Source organism: Vanessa cardui, chromosome 10 (assembly GCF_905220365.1).
Source record: "Vanessa cardui chromosome 10, ilVanCard2.1, whole genome shotgun sequence".
Classification (NCBI taxonomy): Eukaryota; Metazoa; Arthropoda; class Insecta; order Lepidoptera; family Nymphalidae; genus Vanessa; species Vanessa cardui.
This window is the reverse complement of record NC_061132.1, coordinates 14,183,536-14,203,914: the sequence shown is the minus strand read 5'-3', so window position 1 is coordinate 14,203,914 and position 20,379 is coordinate 14,183,536. Positions and strand designations below refer to the sequence as shown.

Here is a 20,379-nt window from a genome sequence, read left to right as displayed (position 1 = left end):
ATCGACGGAGCTATTAGTTACGTTTGTAACGTAAACAATATTTGAAGCCGTTACTTGTGCTATTTTTAACAAACATCGTGTTAGTCTTTTCGTATACCGTTTGTGAATAATTACGTGTTCACAAATTCTTTAGCGTATGTATTGTAACTTTGTTTACTGAGAGGACTTCAACTGTGAATTTATTTGTTGAATCTACGCAGCGAACACATCATGCCTTGTTAAGTTTGTTACGACTATTTTTTTTAATCCAACCATCTACATATATTGCAAGCAATTACTTCATTTTTTGGTGCTAACAATTCTGGATACCAGCTAAACAGTAATATTATGTATTATTGAGTTTTGGTTTGAAGGGCGAATGGGCGAGTGTAACTACAGGTGCCAGGGACATAACGTCGCTGGCTCATTGGCGGTGTAAGGATTGGTTAATATTTCTTACAGTGCCAATGTCTATTCACGATGGGTAGGCCTATTTGCCCAGCCTAGTGGAAGAAGTGCCGTTGCATGTATTCAGTATAATCCACTGTTGAAATTCGTTCATTCGCTGTTATATGGTTTGAGGCGATGTTTCCATTGGATTTCTCGGTAGACAGATGCTTCTGCATTGAGGGTTAGTTCGTGTAAGTTGGCATATTTAGATGTAACGATCATGAAACAGTTTTATCTTTAGAATTTGATTTTCGATATAAAAAGCAACAACCTCGAAAGCATTGCTATCAAGGTCGTTCGTTTAATCGTTTAATTTGAACAGTTGGAAGGTTTGGCCATGAATAAACCGATCAGTGTTGCTTTTGCTGTGGCAATTGCCAGCACATAATTCGGACAGAAATAATAAAAATCAACGACCTGAATACAGTAGTAGTAAATTCAACTGTCAGCTTAGTTATCTGTAAGAAGGATAATTAAGTAACTGTACAAATATTGGAAATAACATTTATATTTATTTGGTGAGGCGTTTTTATTTAAATTGCTTCCAAAGCAACTGAATATCATTTACTTGGTGGAAGAGCTTTCTGTAAGCCCATATGGGTATGTACCACAACCACATCAGATATTCTACCCCCCAAACAACAGTACTTGGTATTGTTGTATTCCGGTTTGAAGGGTGAGTGAGCCAATGTAACTGCAGGCACAAGGGGCATAACATCTTAGTTCCCAAGATCGGTCGCGCATTGGCGATAAAAGGAATGGTTAATTCGTACAGCACCACTTACCATCAGGTGGCCCATATGCTCGTCCGCCAACCAAAAGTATAAAAAAAGCATTTTTGTAATTAAGTTAGTTTGGTCTGTATCATTCTTATAAGTTGTCTGCATGTTGATATTTCCGAAGGGTTGTTGGCAAATGTTTGGTTACAGAAGCTGAGGCTGAGGCTGATATTCAGTGTAGCATAGGCCCTTTTTTAAAATAAAGAATAAAAAGGTATTGGTGTACGTGTTGTAGTTGAACACTATTTAAACTTATTTATTAAAGAATTTCACCATATTTATATATTTTGAAAAGGTACATCGTTTATCGATACTTTAATGAAAGATGTGTTATACTTATTTAAAATAAAATATTGTTAATTCTAAAGTTCGTTAATATATCATTTAAACGAAAAAAAAGAAAGTCGGTTGACCCACAGAGGAGAAAATGGCGTAATTATTATAGTCAATATCGTTTATCACTTTCTGACATTTCACGTTCGTGCCCTGCAGTGAGATTTCTGAATAGCTGTCCGAGTGCATGGGTATATAGAATATTATTATTATTTTATTGATTGTTTGAATGACTCGTTAGCGTCTGCTTCATTTGTGCAAATACATCGCTGAATGACTTTGTCACGAAAGTGTCAAATAGCCATACAAAAGACTATACGATGTATCTTTTTATGATTACGACTAATTAGTAGATAAACTATAATAATAAAATGTAATGAACTAAAGCCTGTATAAAGAGCTGAGCCCAGTGGTTAGCGTGCATCTTAACCGATGATTTCGGGTTCAAACCTAGGCAAGCACTACTATATATATGTGCTTAATTTGTGTTAATAATTCAACTCGTGCTCGGTGAAGGAATCATCCTGAGGAAACCTGCATGTGACTAATTTCATAGAAATTCTGCCACATGTGTATTCGACAAACCCGCATTGGAACAGCGTTGTGGAATATGTTCCAAACCTTCTCCTCAAAGCTAGAGGAGGCCTTAGCCCAGCCGTGGGAAATTTTCAGGCTGTTACCAAATTGAAATCATTACTGGAATATTTCTTGTTAATATTGTTTTGTAAAATAAAAGACTATCCCAATAAAAATACGGACGTATGGACACTCCTGTATCATATACGGGTCGACTCAAAATGAAATCGACCATTTAGTTAATTGATAAGCTTGTAAACTGATACGATACATCGATGTTGAACCATGATATGACCGAGTTTTAATAATCAAATCAAAATAAACTTTCGAGAGATTTTAAGTGTTTTTACGAGGGACCCGTCATGCTTACGATCAAGCTTGAAATTATCGCTCCGTAAAACTACCGAGATGAATCTGCAACAAACTTGAGTTACTGTTATTTCAATTAAACTAAATTATTTGAATATCTGTGTCAGTAGTCTGGGAATACTCAGCATTTTGGTATCAGTAAGGCAGCAAATGTCTGCCGAATTGTTATTTTTTGACATTGTTGAAAAAGAGAAACTACTGAGTTTCTTACCGGTTCTTCTAGGTAGAATCTACTTTCCGAACCGGTGGTAGCTTCACTTAATTGTTAAATAACGATTCAAAAGTGCTTGTAAAACCTACTTGAATAAAGTTTATTTTCATTTAATTGCACAATTCCAATATATGTGACTAGCGACCTGTAGTGGCTTCTCACGGATTAATAAAGAAAATTTTATTATGTATCTGATTTATACCCACATAAAAATACTGAGTTATTCCTCAGTATTTTTATAATGATTGTTTTAATCGAATCATAAGTAAGATCATTTATTTTAATAATAAACATCCCGTTTATTCCCTATGCCATGGAAATTTTGAAAAATCCCTATCCCAAAAATCTTAATGCGCCTCTAGAGTACTTAGAGGCGCATTAAGAAATTACAAATTTCAAGTCTCTAGGACCAGTGGTTTAAGCTGTGCGTTGTCTGTCAGTCACTCAGTAACGGAAGAGCTTTAATATATTGATAAATTAATATAAGTGTGACAGTATAGATAAGATCAAGATGATTCTTATCATTGTAAATGATTCTTAAATTTGTAATTTATCATCTCCATTACGAATGTGTTAATGGAGTTAATTATCTGGAACAAAGGAGTTCATATTCCCAACGAGTGATTAGAATCAAGGTCCTCGTGTATCGTGGCTCATCAAATGCGTTTGGCGTCGTTGAGTCTGGAACGCGCGCTATCCAGGTCGATGCCCACTGACCGTAATATGCCTCACGATTATCATACGAGACACGTACATTTATAAAACTATTCATCCACTTCCCTTTGAGGGCATTTTAAAGATTGCGTCCTTTAAAACATGGAGAACATATTTCTTATCAGCTGCTTGTAAGCAGTTATGTCGTTTTATAATTAACATAATGGATATGTTGATTACAGGAGTATATGTATCCATTCATCCATCATACAACCGAAATGGTCCAGTAATTTGAAAACTTTTATTTTAATCGGTGTGTATGGTTTCAAACTTTGACAAGTAGGATTGATTTTTGATGTGCTCAGTTCGAGTTTAAAATTTATCACAGAAAGAAAACATTGTAAATAAATCTATATATCTCGGACGAAAATTTGCCGAATGTGCTAGATCACATTGATTATTTATGAACTCCAATTTATGTATTGTGAGGGATAATAATATCCTCTAAACCTTCTCCACAAAAAAGGACCCTATCAATGGGAGATACACATTGCCTTTACATTTTTATATATCTTCCTTCAAACGCAAGCGTACGTATACAATGTATACATACACATACATATGTGCACTTGCGTCAGAAGAAAGGATTACAAAAAAAGGAACAACCGACATAGGGACTACAAAATATTGTATTGTATGCAATAATATATTTTAAGGGTACGTTATACATGTCATATTCGCTTGCATGAGCTCAGGTGATGATGTCAAAACTTACGTGGACTTGATGATTGTAATGCAACGTATTGGTAATTTGCATTCAAGTTTGTTCGTTGAATTCAAAGCACATTGCGTTGTAGAATGTGAGGACAGTTACTTAAGTTGGAATTGTATATCGTTTCCAACTAATAACGGTTCATCTATTGTGACAGATTTTTAAACACGGATTATTTATACATTTATTTTTTACGAGCTGTGTTGGTTTTTATTAGTCTGTGGTTTTATTTGCGTTTTTTTCTTGTAAATTTAGATTTATTTTTATTACAAACTATTTGTATTTTATATTGATAGACGAATATATTTTTGACGAAGTAAGTTAAGCTGTACCTTGAAATCTATCTAGTAATTATATTTCGTTAACGAAACTTTAACTAAAAAAAAAAAACAGTTATATTATATAAGAAATTTCCAGTATTGTTATTATCCATTAAATTAAAAGTATAATAAATAAAACGTAAATATGTCTTGAATGAAATATCGTTCAAATAACTGTATATTGTGTATTATGTATATGCGCATATTTGAGTAATATTTCACTAACTAATTAAAACAGAAACCATTGAAATGCAACGGAGTCTTACAAAGGGTACATTGTTATTTTAGAGTGAGAGTAAAAAATATTTCCGTAAAATTGAAGGCATTAGTTCTTCAGACTTCAAAATATTGTCTTGTTTCTTTATATATATGTTTTTCATCATTGCAAGCCTTTGCTATCACAACAACAACAGCCTGTAAAATTCCCACTGCTGCGCTAAGGCCTCCTCTCTCTTCGATGAGAAGGTTTGGAACATAATCCACTATACTATTCCAATGTAGGTTGGTGGAATACACATGTGCCAGAATTTCTATGAAATCAGTCACATGCAGGTTTCCTCACGATGTTTTCTTTCACCGCCGTGCTCGAGATGAATTATAAACTCAAATTAAGCACATGAATATTCAGTGGTGCTGGGTTTGAACCCGCAATCGTCGGTTAAAATGCACGCGTTCTAACCACTGTGCCGTCTCTGCTGCTGTTGCTTTCATCGCTTCACAATATATTCGCGAAACGTAATCAACTGCACATTTGCAAACGAAATTAATCAGTAATGTTTCAAATAGTTGATCACCTTGAACTTTTCGATACAGGTTTAAAGCGATTGCCATTTGGTCTTCGACATTCTTGTCCCGTTTAATAGCACATCTAAGACTTGGAACGTGACTCAGTGGTCTAGTAATTAATATTAATTTAATTTCTTCTATCTTAACGTATATAAACGAGGATACGAGTGACCTATGACTGAAAATTTGTAATTTTTATTCTAAACATTTGCAATTTGTTTCAGTTCGAAACCACCATGTTTAACTTCATGAAAAAATCAACCGTCCTGACGGGTGATTCAGGTGGTTACGAAGAGAGAGACGGTGAAAAGGAGAGAAGGAAGAAAGAGAAGAAGGAGAGAAAAGAGAGAGAGAAGCGGGAACGCATAGCAGCTGGTCTCGAGGAACCGTTGAGACTAGAGGAGGTAAATGTAGCAATATATTAAAACAAACCATCAATTGTAATAAAGGGTGAATGTTTTAAATAAACAATATTTGTTTCGTTCGCTGTAATGCAATGACGAATCGGTATTATGATAAAAACAATAGAAACACGAACATTCAGCACATCCTTCTAAATATTTAATATACAAAAAAACTTTATTCAAGTGGACTTTTACAAGCACTTTTGAATCGTCATTTAACAATTAAGTGAAGCTACCGGTTCGGAAAATAGATTCTACCGAGAAAAACCGGCAAGAAACTCAGTAGTCAACTCTTTTTCAACAATTAAAAAATACAATCATCGTTAAATACAATATAAAACGATTTAACTCCTATGTTATAGGAGGTATATGACCTATTTCAAAAGTTGCAGTATTTTTTTGGTATAATTCATCTTCGTCCAGTTCCAAAGTACGCACCTATTTATTCGCCTACATAAGTTGTAATTTGCCATTGACTTTGTCGATGAAGCCCTTTCTTACTACACGCAGTCTTTATTGCTTTGGGATTAACAATACCGAAACCATACAAAACACGTTCCTTCATTAGAACGGTCGAAAGAATTCGCATAAATCTATTCGTTAAAAATTTTGTGACTGAATTTTTAGTAAAATACGTCGTCGATATTGTGAGATAAATCATTTATATATAATAAATGACACGCTCAGATTTAACAAGCTAAATTGATGTTTAAAATTATGTCGCGACTCTGATAACTGGAATTTAAGATACTTTGCAATTTTACAGTTACCAGTGGTTATGGACAAACCAGTTTTCTAATTATTTTCCAAGGTGTTCCACGGCCATGTTTTTTTTTTGCGGTTACACGATAACTGTATTTTATAAAAATCCACAACAGTCACAGATATACTTTCAAGGTTTTACGGTAAAACGTACCGGCATTGTACTACGTGATGCTACGTGTTCTGTGTTTGGAAATAGATAACTATGTAGGGTTAACATATATAGCATTATGATAAAAGCGATAGTTCTGCAGAATGTGAGGATGACAACATCTAGTCTTCAGTTGAAATGCAAGTATAGAATGCACGCACTTTTATCTTTGCTCGACAAACATGTTGTTGACAAGTATAATCGTTCTTATCTCCATAACTCTTTGTCGCTCCGACTTAAGACTTGGCCTACTAACCATATTTTAAAATCATTTGGTATTCTCGATTTATTTTTTAATTGTCTTCACAATAAAAGTACGTTCTTAATTTGAATATTTATATATTTTTTGTATGTATTACATTACTCCATCATATATGGATTGTCAAAATTATTCTTTTTAGGTCGCTACAGGTTTATTCAGGAATAGTCTCATTTAAATTTCTTAATGACCTATCATTATCTAAAGAGTTATTTTTACGTCATTTACATGACTTTTAGAGTCATAAAATCTATCGTTGTATTATTGTATTTAAAATTAATATGAGCTACCGCAGATTTCTTGACAATATCATTAAATAAAACATCTGGGTTTCACTTCGTGATTGCTTTTACTTGATTAACTTCATCCCAAAATTTTATATCTGGTGAATTTCCTTCAGATATATTTATGGCTTTATTACCATAAAATCTATGTAATAAATAAATTTGAATGCATCATTCATATACGTGGCGCGCTCTGAGGGCATAGGCCATGTTCAGCAGTGAGCTGATGATGATGATGATTCATTTGCTTGTTGATATCTCTTCTCTATAAGATATTTTATTTACATATCACCAATAAAAATAAATTTAAACAAACCAATAAATACAGATAATATCAGACGTGATATTGTATCGTTGCAACACGCACAGGTCATATCGTACGGTTGCAAAATACCATCTACTGGCATTCAAATGTTTGTTTAAGAATGTTGATTCAAGAATCGTATTGTTCTCGTAAAGCCATTTTCCTTTTTAGACTATGACCAAATAACGTTTAATTTTCGTTATCTTACATATATTGGGAAAAGAGATGATGTAACTTATTTTTCTTAAAATAACGATTTTGCTTTCATTGTCAAGTGTGTTCGTTGTAAGCTTTTTACAACCTTGACTGTCGTTGACTTGACTTGAGATTTCGTAACATTTAATATATGTATGTGATGCATAAAATCTATTTTTTATTTTTATTTAAGTTGAATAAAAGTGCTTTTGAATAGTCACGATACAATGTTTAAAGAAATCTACTACCGGAAGTAGTATACCGGAGTATGTCAGTGATGTACAATTAAATTCATATATATCCGCTTAAAAATCAACCCATAGTATTATATATATTTATTTTACCTCTAATATAATATTCCATTCAGTAATATGCCTTATTATCGATGTTTTTAACATGAGCTTTAAACTTTTAATGGGCAAAGTTAAAAATAACAGTGGAATTTTATTACAGAAACCAATACCGTGCCTAAGGAAGGATGTATTAACTTTGCGAAGTCGGAAACTAGGTGTTATTAGATCACCTTTCCTCGTTTCTTTCAAAAAGTATAGATCATACTTTTAATATTAGAATATTCTCTGTATTAAACTGTATCTATACCAAATATGTATAGTCGGGGTAAGAAAAGATTCGTCACATTAAGATCTATCTTCCTGTGCACAGTATGAACGATAATCTGCTTTACCGATCAATAATATATGACACTACGGACATAAACATATTTTGACAATTCAGTAGAAGATATCATATCTAATTTAAATATGGAATGTCTAATTACGCCATTCAAGAGATTTAATGTTGATATAAAAATAGACGTAGTCCAAAGATGTTACACTATTTATCAGTTGTCAGTTTAGTGCTTTAGTTTCAAAATTTGCAAAATTTTGTCAACAAAGGAATGAATTTGAAAACTGATGAAGGTTTTCTTACTCTGACGTATTTTTCGCACATTCGCATAGTTACTCTAACTGCAAAATAGTTTATTTATTTTACTAAGAAGTCAAATATAGATAATAATTTTCAACAGATTGATTTGTTTCGAATATAGATTATATCGCCGCGATTTATTTACATTCGTTATCTGTATTGCCAATCGATAAATAATAATCGAATGATAAATTAAATTGGTCGTTGATGCAAGGACAGATTACTTTTGAGATAAGCTTTCAAATATAATCGTTGTCAAATTTCAAGCTTTGAATTTGATAAAATAATAATAGTACGACACAACTTAGATGTAGCATCGGCAAATTCAATAAAACCGATTATTGCCGATTAATACAACCAACAGAAATAGCTCCCTATCGCGCCATTCGACGCTATTCTTCGCTATACATTCTCGCTTCAGTTAAATTTGAGAAAGCAAGTGCATGTAAATCGACGTGTCAAATTGACGAAGATATTTGGTCATATGATATTACAAGTTATTACGTTTGTGTGAAGATCATATTCACATCAGTAATAAATATTGATAATTTGGGGATAAGCGTATTAAATCGGATGTGATCGTTTTTACGAGTTTTGCTGGCTACATCTAAAGTGTCGTACTATGTATAATTCCTTCTAACTTCAATCCTCTCACTAAATGAGCCTTAGTATTTCGACTGTTTGAACTGCAACGTGCGAAAGCATGTTTATTTTTGATACAGCGCCGTCACTTCCTGCCTTTTAATTATTCTAGCTCATTGATACAGTGTACGGTTTCACCGGATGTGCTGTGAACTCATCAACATTTGGGTCGGCTAGGACCTAGGTGAAATGTTTAAGTACATAGGATAGAATTTATCATGTGAGTTTTCTGTGCCATTCGTTTATGCCAAATGAGAAAATGTGATTCTTATAACATTGGTACAAGGAACAAATACAATATTGTTACTCCTGTTACTCGACTGCATAGAGTCAGTAACTCTTTTGTGTGTGTGTTCTACAACAGGGTCCCAGAAAGCGTTCAAAATACTACTGTTGCCGAATTAAATAAAAATGTAAATTTACGCTTGTGTGCGAAAGGTATATTTATACAATTAGTAAGTTTATGTTTGATAGCACACCTTGGAAATGAAACGATTGCCTCCTGGCTATTTCTATTCATATACAATATGTATTTAACAAATTTGACAAAAAAGATCCGCTAACTTTTTTTCGCCAGTTCTTTCCAGGTCACGGTTTTCCTTTTTCCGAACTGTTGGTAGTGTTTAATATGTCAATCAATAAGAAAATGTAATGCTTCTACATTGAATAAAGTTATTTGAGTTCAAAGCGACGTGTGTTTGTAATATCTAGATCATTTCCACCCTGTCTACTAATCTTGTTTGTAGTGCTAGAGGATTTGATTTATTTGATTATGATAGTTGAGACCTGTTTTATTTAACCTGACGAAATCTATAACTTAATTTTGTTTTAATGCTTCATTAATTGCAGTTGTGTTATAAACATTATTAGATTAAGGAAAATTCCATTTTCCTATGTCCGTTATTGTATGTGTGGTTGCTCATTGGATAGAGTTAACTATCGTTAATTACTGTAAGTAATTAACACTAATACGTCGTACTGGCTAAATATATTACACGTACCTTCGATAAGTATGTTAAATCCACATGTAAACATCTATTAATTCATTCTTATTAATACATTTCCACGTCGTAACAATATTTTATTGGAAAGCTATCACAATAACGACATAAATTGGAATCAATTTTTCGAATGAATTAATTAGAGTACGAAGTTTTATAGAATTTTGAGATATTGTAATGAAATTTCGTTCTCAACTGCGCTGAATGTATTTGTTCTATTAAATAGGTAATCAAAAGCTAATGTGATGCACAATGAAAGTAAGTAAACATGTTTGTTGATGAGACGATGTCGCTAATATATTGTTAATGCATGTAAATTGTAATGCCCAACAGTTTATCAAGGCGATTTAATCTGATCAGTGAAACCGGTTCGAAATTGTTTAACATCTACACTTTCATTACCAATGAATTTGCTGTTAGTTTGCTCATCTTTTGGAATGTAGCTTTTTGCAACGATGGCAGCTCGACGAGTTTCATCGCGTTTCTTATAGCGTTGTGCCTCGACGAAATATCTCAGATCGAGAGCACAAAAACAACTCTAAAAAGTATATTTGAAAATGTCCAAGCTACCTACCTATATATGAAATGTTACAAGTAAACTATACCTTGAATTTTGCCTATGCCTTCTTGAATTAGATAGGTTACAAAGTTGCATATACCACTGTTTGGACCCGTAAATGTATAGTAAAGGTTTGTGGACAAATACATAGTAAAACCATGAAGGTAATTTTTATACTCTTGTATCTAGAAAAGCATGAACAATCACTGGTTGTGCACTAGAACTCACTTCGGTTTAGTAAGACAGTTTTGATTATGAGAATTAGGGGATAAAGAGTGCATCAAGTGTGTCCAAATATTAGCATGATGCGCATAGTAGAATAACTATGAAAAAAGACGCTGTGTCCGAAATCAGCCAGAACATAATAATATAATGAACGCAGAAAAATGCGAGCAAAACTACTAAAAAGTAATTTATTGTTATAATTCATTTGTCTGTCTAATCTAATTAGAATTTTTCATCTACAGGTTCGAAGATCTCTGAAACTGCGAGGGAGACGCAAAGAAAAAGAAAAACTGCCCTCGGGTATCACAGCAGACTATACCGCTTCACTTTTCGCTCACCTTGAACAGGATTCCAATTATTCTAACTATCCACTTATTTCTACCTCGGGTTCTAACTCTAATCTTAGCGATGAAAATAACCACTTGTCGCCCGGATATCCATCTCACGGTTGGACTAAGAAAGAGGGTGTGTTACAATCTGACAGCTCGGAGACATCTCTCAACTCTCTAAACAATCCGAACAATATAAATAGTAGCCCTCGGCAAGCACCAAATCTACCTCCTATACCACCGCGTCCACCAAAACGTGGAATCCTTAAAGGTACTCGTTTAAGTAATACTAGTTCTAATTCCCAAGAAAGCAATGTCCAAAGTTCTGATACAGTCGATTTTGTCAATGGTCAAGACCCAAACTTACTCGCTCGTAATACTCAGCAAAACGAAGTCATTTCTTACGGTATCCCACCTTCAAAGAGTACTTCATCGAGCGATGATATGCAGCACGTACAAAACTTTACCAAAAAAGTTATTCATAGCCCCGTGGAAAATCAGTACAAAAATTATAAAAACAACACGAATTCTTCGATTAAAACACAAGACATTGACGAGACACCAAAGACGAACGGCAACAGTTATTTGGGCGTGACTTCGACGTCGCCCAGTGCTGATTCTTTAACAGATACTACCACTAATTCTTCGTTCGCTACGCCTCCATTTTCCACGTCCCCTGTCGGCGAGTCTCAAGGTTTCCATAGATGGTCTCGAACCAGCACTTTTGACGACGTATACTTACCGTTGCCTTCCTTAATGCCTCTACACCTTCCGAAGCCCAGAGTGTTGACTATTCAGCGTCAAAAAGCTCCTAGGAATGACTTTGGATTCAGTCTCCGTAGAGCGATGATACAGGAAAGAGTTTTCATTGGTGATATGAAGGAATTGACTGGATACGAAGAAAATGGAATTACAAATGGTGATAACAAATACGTTGGTAACAACGTTATTATTAGTAAATTGACACACAAAGCTGTGATACTAGCTGAGCCCGGCTCGTACCCTGGTGCTAGTGAGACTGGTCTGTTACCAGGAGATAGACTTATCGAAGTCAATGGAGTTAATGTGGAAGGGAAAAGTAGAGAAGAAGTTATCGATCTCATCAAGAGTAGTCAGGACTATGTTACCGTTAAGGTCAGTATTTTAATATTCCATACCAAACAAATATAATGAAATGAAGATAATTCGTAGATTCTATATTCTATTTAAGTTTATTTTGCTTTGTGTAAGCAAGTCTGATTAGGAACAACAACACATTTAATCAGCAAGCACTACTAGAACTCTTGTGTTCCTAATGTTAAGTGAGCCAGTGTAATTACAGACTACACCAAGATTGGCCCCATTTGCCATGTAAGGAATAGTTATATATATTTACAGTGCCAACGTCTAAGGGCGGTTGTCTACTTATCATCAGGTGGCCAATTTGCTATTTGTCTGCCTTCCAATTTTATTCTTTACGTTATAGAAAACAAAAGTCACTTTCCTCCGTCTGTACTTTTGGAGTGATTCAAAATAATACCGAAACAAAACAAGACAATTTTCATCTAAAGGTTTGATATAGATCCTTACAACACCCATGTACAGGGAATATAGGAATAGGGCTAGAGGTTATAAAAAAATAAACATTTAAATACACATTTATTATGCGATAAACTTGTATGAACTTTGAACAAAAACATTTATGATGTGTGAAACTGAACTATTATCCTCAGAAGCCGGAAGCAGTTATGATAAAGATTGTCAAACACGTCAAATAGGCTTAATGATTGACATTGTTTATTTTAAACTGACAGGTGCAACCGATAGCTGAGCTGTGCGAATTGTCACGCCGACGTGCCGCTGACGGAGGAGTGGAAGTGGAACTCTCGGACAGTAACGTGAGGGGGGGAACCCTGAGCCGGTCGGGTAGCAGGAGATTCACTAACACCCAGGTATGTAACTATGATTAAGATGTGCTCTTTAGGTGTTATCATGGGCACCTTGTTATTGGTTATGCCAGTGAATATTTAGATAACGAAAATCATGGTAGGCTTTTAATGGGTTGATTTTTTTACAGGACGTAGGTATACATTTAATTGCATATAATTTAGTATGTATTCCATTTTATAAAGGGTTACTGCTATTGTTGCTACTGATGTTCTTACTGGTTCATCGGAATTTTATAATGGAATATGACTATTGAAAATTTCTTTTCTACGCATATTCAAATTAAGAACATTTTTATTTTTTTATTTTGAAAAAAAGTTACTTGATTATTTTCCGTGATTCTTCTCAGTTACGTTCAGAATCGGTCGAAGCCTTACGTTACACTACGGAGATTAAATCATGCGAAATGATGATTTAAAAGTGCTTAACGGCTTAAAGGTTTTGTTTGATTCTTTCAATATCTGTAGTAGATGATGATCTGAAGCGATCGTGATGCACAAACTTATATATCCGTCCAAGGTCTCATGTATGACGGAGAGGGGATGTTACACAATCTATGTGTTTATTTATGTAATTTCATCTAAATACTTTTCAGCCGTTTCTGCATGACTGAATTAAATACATAAAACTTTCCAATTTGGAATATTAGTAAAATCGTATCTTTTATAAGTATTGCATTTAATGTTAAGTTTTATTTTTATTATTGAACTATCTGTGCCCGCGTCCTGGTACGCGTTTGAATTTAACAAAAAAAAAAATATTACTGTATCCTAAGTAACTCCTTATTATATCAGTAATATGCCAGTGAAAGTCCCGTCAAAATCGGTACAGCCGTTCCAGGGATTAACCGGAACAAACAGACAGACAAAAATTGTAAAAAATGCTATGTTTTAATTTAGTTAAATTAATGTAATAAATGAATACAATGCATTTAGACACATAATTGAGAAATTTGTTTGGAGTCAACTTTGTAAAGTGATCAAACCTGCCAAAACCAGTTGGGAGAGACTTTCTCTTTCATTGTCTTATATTATTACAGATACAGTTAATGTATCAATATACAACTTATTTTATATGTGTGATACTGGTTGTATGATCCGAGATAAATTATATCAATGTTAATTGTAGATTTTGCGTTCTACTAGGCGAGATACTGAGTTATAACGATACGTTTTTTTTATGATAAAGTTTGTCGGAAGAACAAATAGGACACGTGATGGTAAGTGGTAACTATTGCTCACAGACATTGGCGCTGTAAGAAATATTAACCACACATATTTTGCTATATGTTAATATACTTACCCTAATTCATCACAATGGCAGAAGAGCGTTTAGCCCAGCAGTGGGATGTTCACAGGCTGTTGTTACTTTAGTTCAAATTACCTTCGATCTATGATCTCATGAGTCAGTAATAAATCATTATAAAATACGCCCACTTATCGAATTGCACCGTTATACCCAACACATATTGTTTTGTACTAACAGTAAGGTACTGATTATGTTTTTGAATATTAATAATTATATGACAACACTATCTGTATGACGTTATTTATTATTTGTACTTTTTATTGATGTATTTTAGTTTAATAGTTTAAAAAAACAATGTATGTTATTTTCTTTTGAAGATTAATGATCCCCCTAGCAAAGTTTCAGGTCTGAAGTGTTTCCAATACGGTGGTAGCTAAAGCACTTGTCTGGATAAGGGCACGTTCATTTATAAATATCATAGAATATTTTAATTTATGAAGAGGAAGATGTACGCTATATGCTTAAACGTTAAAACAGAGTCCAAATAAACCACGTGAACCTTAACCGATAATGGTGGCTTCAAATTCGATCACCTCTCTTCATGTGTTTGATCTATTTGTCATTCGGCTCGTGGGCAGAGTCAAATGTTTTGTAATACTGGATTTAATTCTGCCACGTCCTCTTCAAAACTGAGAGTAAGAATTTATTGTAAGAATAAGAATAACTTTACTGTTTTTACAATTATCTTCGGCATGCCACCGCTTGCAATACAGCGCGTAACTGCTATACCGACTGACCGGTATCGGTTATCGCGTTGCATCAATTACGTCAAAACAATTGCGGATAACGTCGCTTGATGCCTACCGCAAGAACACGGCTGACCGGTATAATGCGAATGGCAGAACTATCCGAGTTTCCGTTCGATAATGTTCGTAACAGCGGTGCACCGCATACCGTTGCATTACGAGCACTACGATTTTTTTTGGGGTCGACTAACTGGCCCGACTGCATACTATCATGCGTAAAAATGTTTAATAAAAACTGGACAACTTCATTCTCATAAACATATGAGTTTATGATCGTCTGTCAACACTTATGATATCATCTATCTGTTATGATGCGTATGGTGTCTTCAGGGCAGACTTCCGTCATGCTGGCCATTATCAAGATTAGCAAACTCAGATGCACTATTTACACTTTCTCCTAATCCAATGGGACCCCAAATCTGATAGAATCAGAAAACAATCAAGAACCAACTAACGACTTCCAGGGTTTTCCGTGGAAGTTTAAACATTAAATAAATAAATATGAGACAACATCGCATACATTACTCTGATCCCACTGTTAGTAGCTAGAGCTCTTGTGTTATGGAATATCAGAAGTAACGACGGTACCACAAACACCCAGACCCTATTGAATATAATAGAATCGAATCCGGGGCTTTGGAGTGGCGTACCCATGAAAATCGGCGTACACACCACGGAGGTCTTCAATTTTTTTAAATCTATATATAATAGCTTACTGAGTTTATATCGACACCGTATAAACTAGTTACAGACCAACGATGCAGTCAATCTATATTTGATGTCATATAATGATTGAAAAATTAACATATAAAAGTGATCAAAGATGCAAGGTATCAGTTATTATTTGTCCCATATAACTGGAAATGTAACCGCATGCCCTGTAAGTTAATCTATTCTCAGGCCGTCGTGTGTGACGATATGATTGAATATCAGATTCTTGTTTACGTTTTTGTCATATTGATTACAAGCACTGACTATTTTCTAAATTGGCAGATTCATCGGAAAATTATTCGTTGTTCCCTAGGACATTTTGCTAATAGACGAAACGAAGCTGGTTGACTATTTGAGGTTCGAATTTTTGAAAATGGTTTAATTGTATTGAGCTCTAAATCAAGTAGGATTCAAGGTTTGCCTTTTATCTCGAATCCAATCTAATTTGTGATTACTTAAAGCGATTTGTATGATAACATTCTCAAATCAGTTGTGACTAGATATTATTTTAAAAACAGAACTCTGTAATCAAAGTATCATTTTAATAAAATAAAATTTATTTCATTAAAATTATTCTTCCTACGATTATACGTTTTATATCATGAGTGAGGTAAATGCAGGTTATAAAAAATCAAGTAAATAGTCACGGACTCAGCTTTATCATTGCGAGGAAACTTATGAGTGTGATTTGGTTCAGCCAGATGTATATCTATTATCTACCAATCCGTAAAGAGCAATCGTGGAGTATGGTGAAATAAGGGGTAAATTACCTTAATAGAAGTGAAGTTAAGAATATTTAAGGGCAGCGGATCATGATGTTTTCATTCGTACAAAAGGTCCTGTATTTATTATTTTTAATCTACAAAAAATGTTTATGAAAAATTCCACTGCCATTTGGTTTTTTTGTCCATAGGATTTATATTATGTGGAATCGGCTTCGATTGGCTTTTTTGCATTTCTAAATTTCCTTTCGTGATGAAGGTGCTCTTTTAAATGGATGTCACGATTCTCTACTATAGTCTTCTAGGAAAAAGTGTACTTGGTAGATCGTTAACGGAAAAGAGAGGCCGGGATTTGGTAACTATCACTGATATTAGAGAGATGATGAAGTTGCTGGTAGCACGCGGTCTAAGTTCATCAAAAACGTTGACGCCTTGGAATAATTCCAATCAAATAAGACAGTTGATCCTAGAATTGTAATTATGATCTCGATTGCTGCTAGATAGATAGAATCTTCATAAATTAAAAAAAAATCTGAAACAGTTTATATTTTGCTCAGTTTTATTATTAGATATTAATCTATGTATTGCGTTCAAATATAATATTTGCATTATGGTGGAGCAATGCGAAGCATAAGTCTAAGATAACATTGTGACAATGTAATTCTACAGTATCATAATATTTATTTATATAAATATATTACATAAAATAATATTGTAGAAATAAATAGTTTATATCAACAGGTAGTTGTTTGAGCCATAAATATATTGTGCGTGAATAAGCTATGGCTTTGTTTTTTATATATTTTAATATCTGTGTTAAAAATAAAACAGATATTAAAAATGGTTGGGCAAAATTGTTTCGTTAAAAAAGGACATCTATATATGCAGGATGCAACATTGTTATGCACATTCATTTCGGTATCTATAGGCACAAGGGATATAACATCTTAGTTCCCAAGGTTGGTGGCACATTGACGATGTAAGGAATCGTTAATATTTCTTACAGCGTTATTGTCTATGGGTGATGGTGACCACTTACCATCAGGTGGCCCATACGCTCGCCCGCCAACTTATACCAAAAAAAAGCAAAAAAAAAACAGTCATCTGCGCGACCATATCGGTTTCTCAATCCCATGTGATGGTAAACGCAGGACCAATGATTATACGAACTTTCTCAAACATGGGAGTACAAACAGCGTCAACGTTTCTTACTGAGGAAACCCCAACACAATTAGTCACAGTAGACGAACGAGTCGGATAAACGTTAGGCATACTTGTTTAAAGGTAACGTCTCCATAAAATCTTTGTATTCTCTACATGTATCCCGGCACAATTCTCTGTTCTGCCGCCGAGTGCCTTGTTAGCTACGACACTAGAAATTCTGCATGCGTAAGGTTCTATTCAATCCCGCCGTTCGGTGGGGTTGGAACACTCAATACCCTCGTGTATTGTGAATCATAAGCCTTACACACAACCTGCGATACAGCCGAGTTGGGTTTAGGCTTTTTTAAACCAATGCTCGCATCCGTTAAAGTCTCTATTTGATTGTGCAGTTCCGATGTGGTTTCGAGGCGGTTATTCTTCAGGGTTTCTTTTGAAGCAGTTCTTAGTTTATCGTTTGGGTATACCGTGTTGTTAAATATTTTTACATTCGCCAATAAATGACTTTAAAACCCAAAAACCAGAATAAGTATTTTTTATAGCGTACAAGAATGTATAGACGATAAAAGAGCTTGTTAATGGTATTTTCATTTTTTCATACCGGATATATAAATGTAAATGTATATGATTATTACATGTTATTGAAAAAAAAGTAATCATTAGGAACTTTTGCTAGTACCTCTCGGTAGAATTTTTGTTACAAACCAAATCTTTACATATATTAAATTTAGTAAAATTACGATTAAAAATGCTCGTCAATGGCCTATTTTAATTAAGTATATTTAGTTTCAATTTATTGTGGTTTAAGTATTTATTCTTTGAATAAAGTATTTTTTGAAGACTTTAAATTTCTGAATATTGAGAACAAGATATTCTTATAATAATAAAGCTTTGATTAAATCGAAACTTAATTGTTTTGGATATTCAGGGATAAAGTTGATGGACCAACTCATAAAATAGGTAATATTATACGATTTTCCAAATGTCTAAAAAATAGGGCTTTATTTAAATTAAACCGGTTCATTAGTCAAAGCAATGCGGCCGACCCGTTAGCTTCTTTTTTGCTTTGAAATGCTAAAAATAATTATACAAACTCGCATAGCAAATGTGTATCTACTTATGTGTTATTATGTACAAAAAATGATAGTACTGTATGAAGATACTCGTTTGAGTAAAGTGAAAAATATGACCTTGATAAATTTTATTTTCCTTTTAATACTGAAAATTATTATTAAATCAAATATTTATTTATTTAATACGCTTAACTTGTGGCAATGAACCCCCATGACCTTGGACTAAAACTTTGCAAATAGCACACAAACTGTTAACCATAATTTTACTTAAACTATATCCACACTATTAGAACGCGTGCATCTTAACCGATGTTTGCGGATTCAAACCCAGGCGAGCACCGCTGATTCATGTGCTTAATTAGTGTTTACAATTCATGTCGTGCTCAGCGGTGAAGGAAAACATCCTGAGGAAACCTGCATGTGTCGGTTTTCATAGAAATTCTGCCACATGTATTCCACCAATCCGCATTGGAACAGCGTAGTGGAATATGTTCCAAACCTTCTCCTCAAAGGGAGAGGAGGCCTTTAGCCCAGCAGTGGGAATTTACAGGTTGTTGTGGTGTTGTTGTTGTATATTCACAGCGATTTTCATCCAAATTGGTTCAGCAATTAAAACGTACATAATATTAGTATGTGTTAATGAACTCCAATAGAAGAACGTATAAAAAATTTGAGCTTAGAAGATACTTTAAATGTATTGCTGGAAAATTTATGTATGAATTAAATATTTTTACATAATATACCTTTTGCGGTTCTTCTCGGTAGAATGTACATACGGAACCAGTGGTTGCTTTAAATTTAATATGATAATGTGAAATGACGGTTCAAAAGTTTTCGCAAGACCCTAATTGAATAGAGAGTATTTTAAATTAATTTAAAAGTATTCCTTGTACCTATATATAGTTCGTTAAAATCGCAGCGAGAACTATTCAAATTTCTTAAATCCACATTGAAATATAAAGTAATACCTAAGTTTGTAAATCCCACCGGTACTAATCTACTTAAAAGACAAAGAGAGCAAATTGGAATTACAGCCTATTTATTAAGTACTCACTCTGAAAAAAATGTTGAAAATGGACTTATGATATTTCTGTGTGTAGAAGCATTTTTTTAAAGATATTTTTATATATGCGGACGAGCATATGGGCCACCTGATGGTAAGTGGTCACCATCACCCATAGACAATGAAACTGTAAGAAATATTAACTATTCCTTACATCGACAATGCGCCACCAACCTTGGGAACTAAGATGCTATGTCCCTTGTGCCTGTAGTTACACTGGCTCACTCACCCTTCAAACCGGAACACAACAATACACAGTACTGTTGTTTGGCGGTAGAATAACTGATGAGTGGGTGGTACCTACCCAGACGGGCTTGCACAAAGCCCTACCACCAAAATAATTGCATTTGAGAATTATCACTTTCAAACATTTACGATCGTGTTCCGAATCGAGCGCT

General features: G+C 34.1%; 1 protein-coding gene across 2 annotated transcripts in view; it reads left to right on the top strand.

The window, feature by feature from the left end:
- LOC124532723 (unconventional myosin-XVIIIa) overlaps window positions 1-20,379 on the top strand; it is a 254,815-nt gene that overhangs the window by 21,413 nt on the left and 213,023 nt on the right. For both annotated transcript variants that reach the window (XM_047107761.1, XM_047107762.1), the window contains exons 2-4: window positions 5,454-5,633; window positions 11,185-12,405; window positions 13,065-13,202. In XM_047107761.1, the coding sequence (XP_046963717.1) occupies window positions 5,466-5,633; window positions 11,185-12,405; window positions 13,065-13,202 (1,527 nt within the window). In that variant the 5' untranslated portion in view covers window positions 5,454-5,465. The remainder of the gene's footprint in view (window positions 1-5,453; window positions 5,634-11,184; window positions 12,406-13,064; window positions 13,203-20,379) is intronic.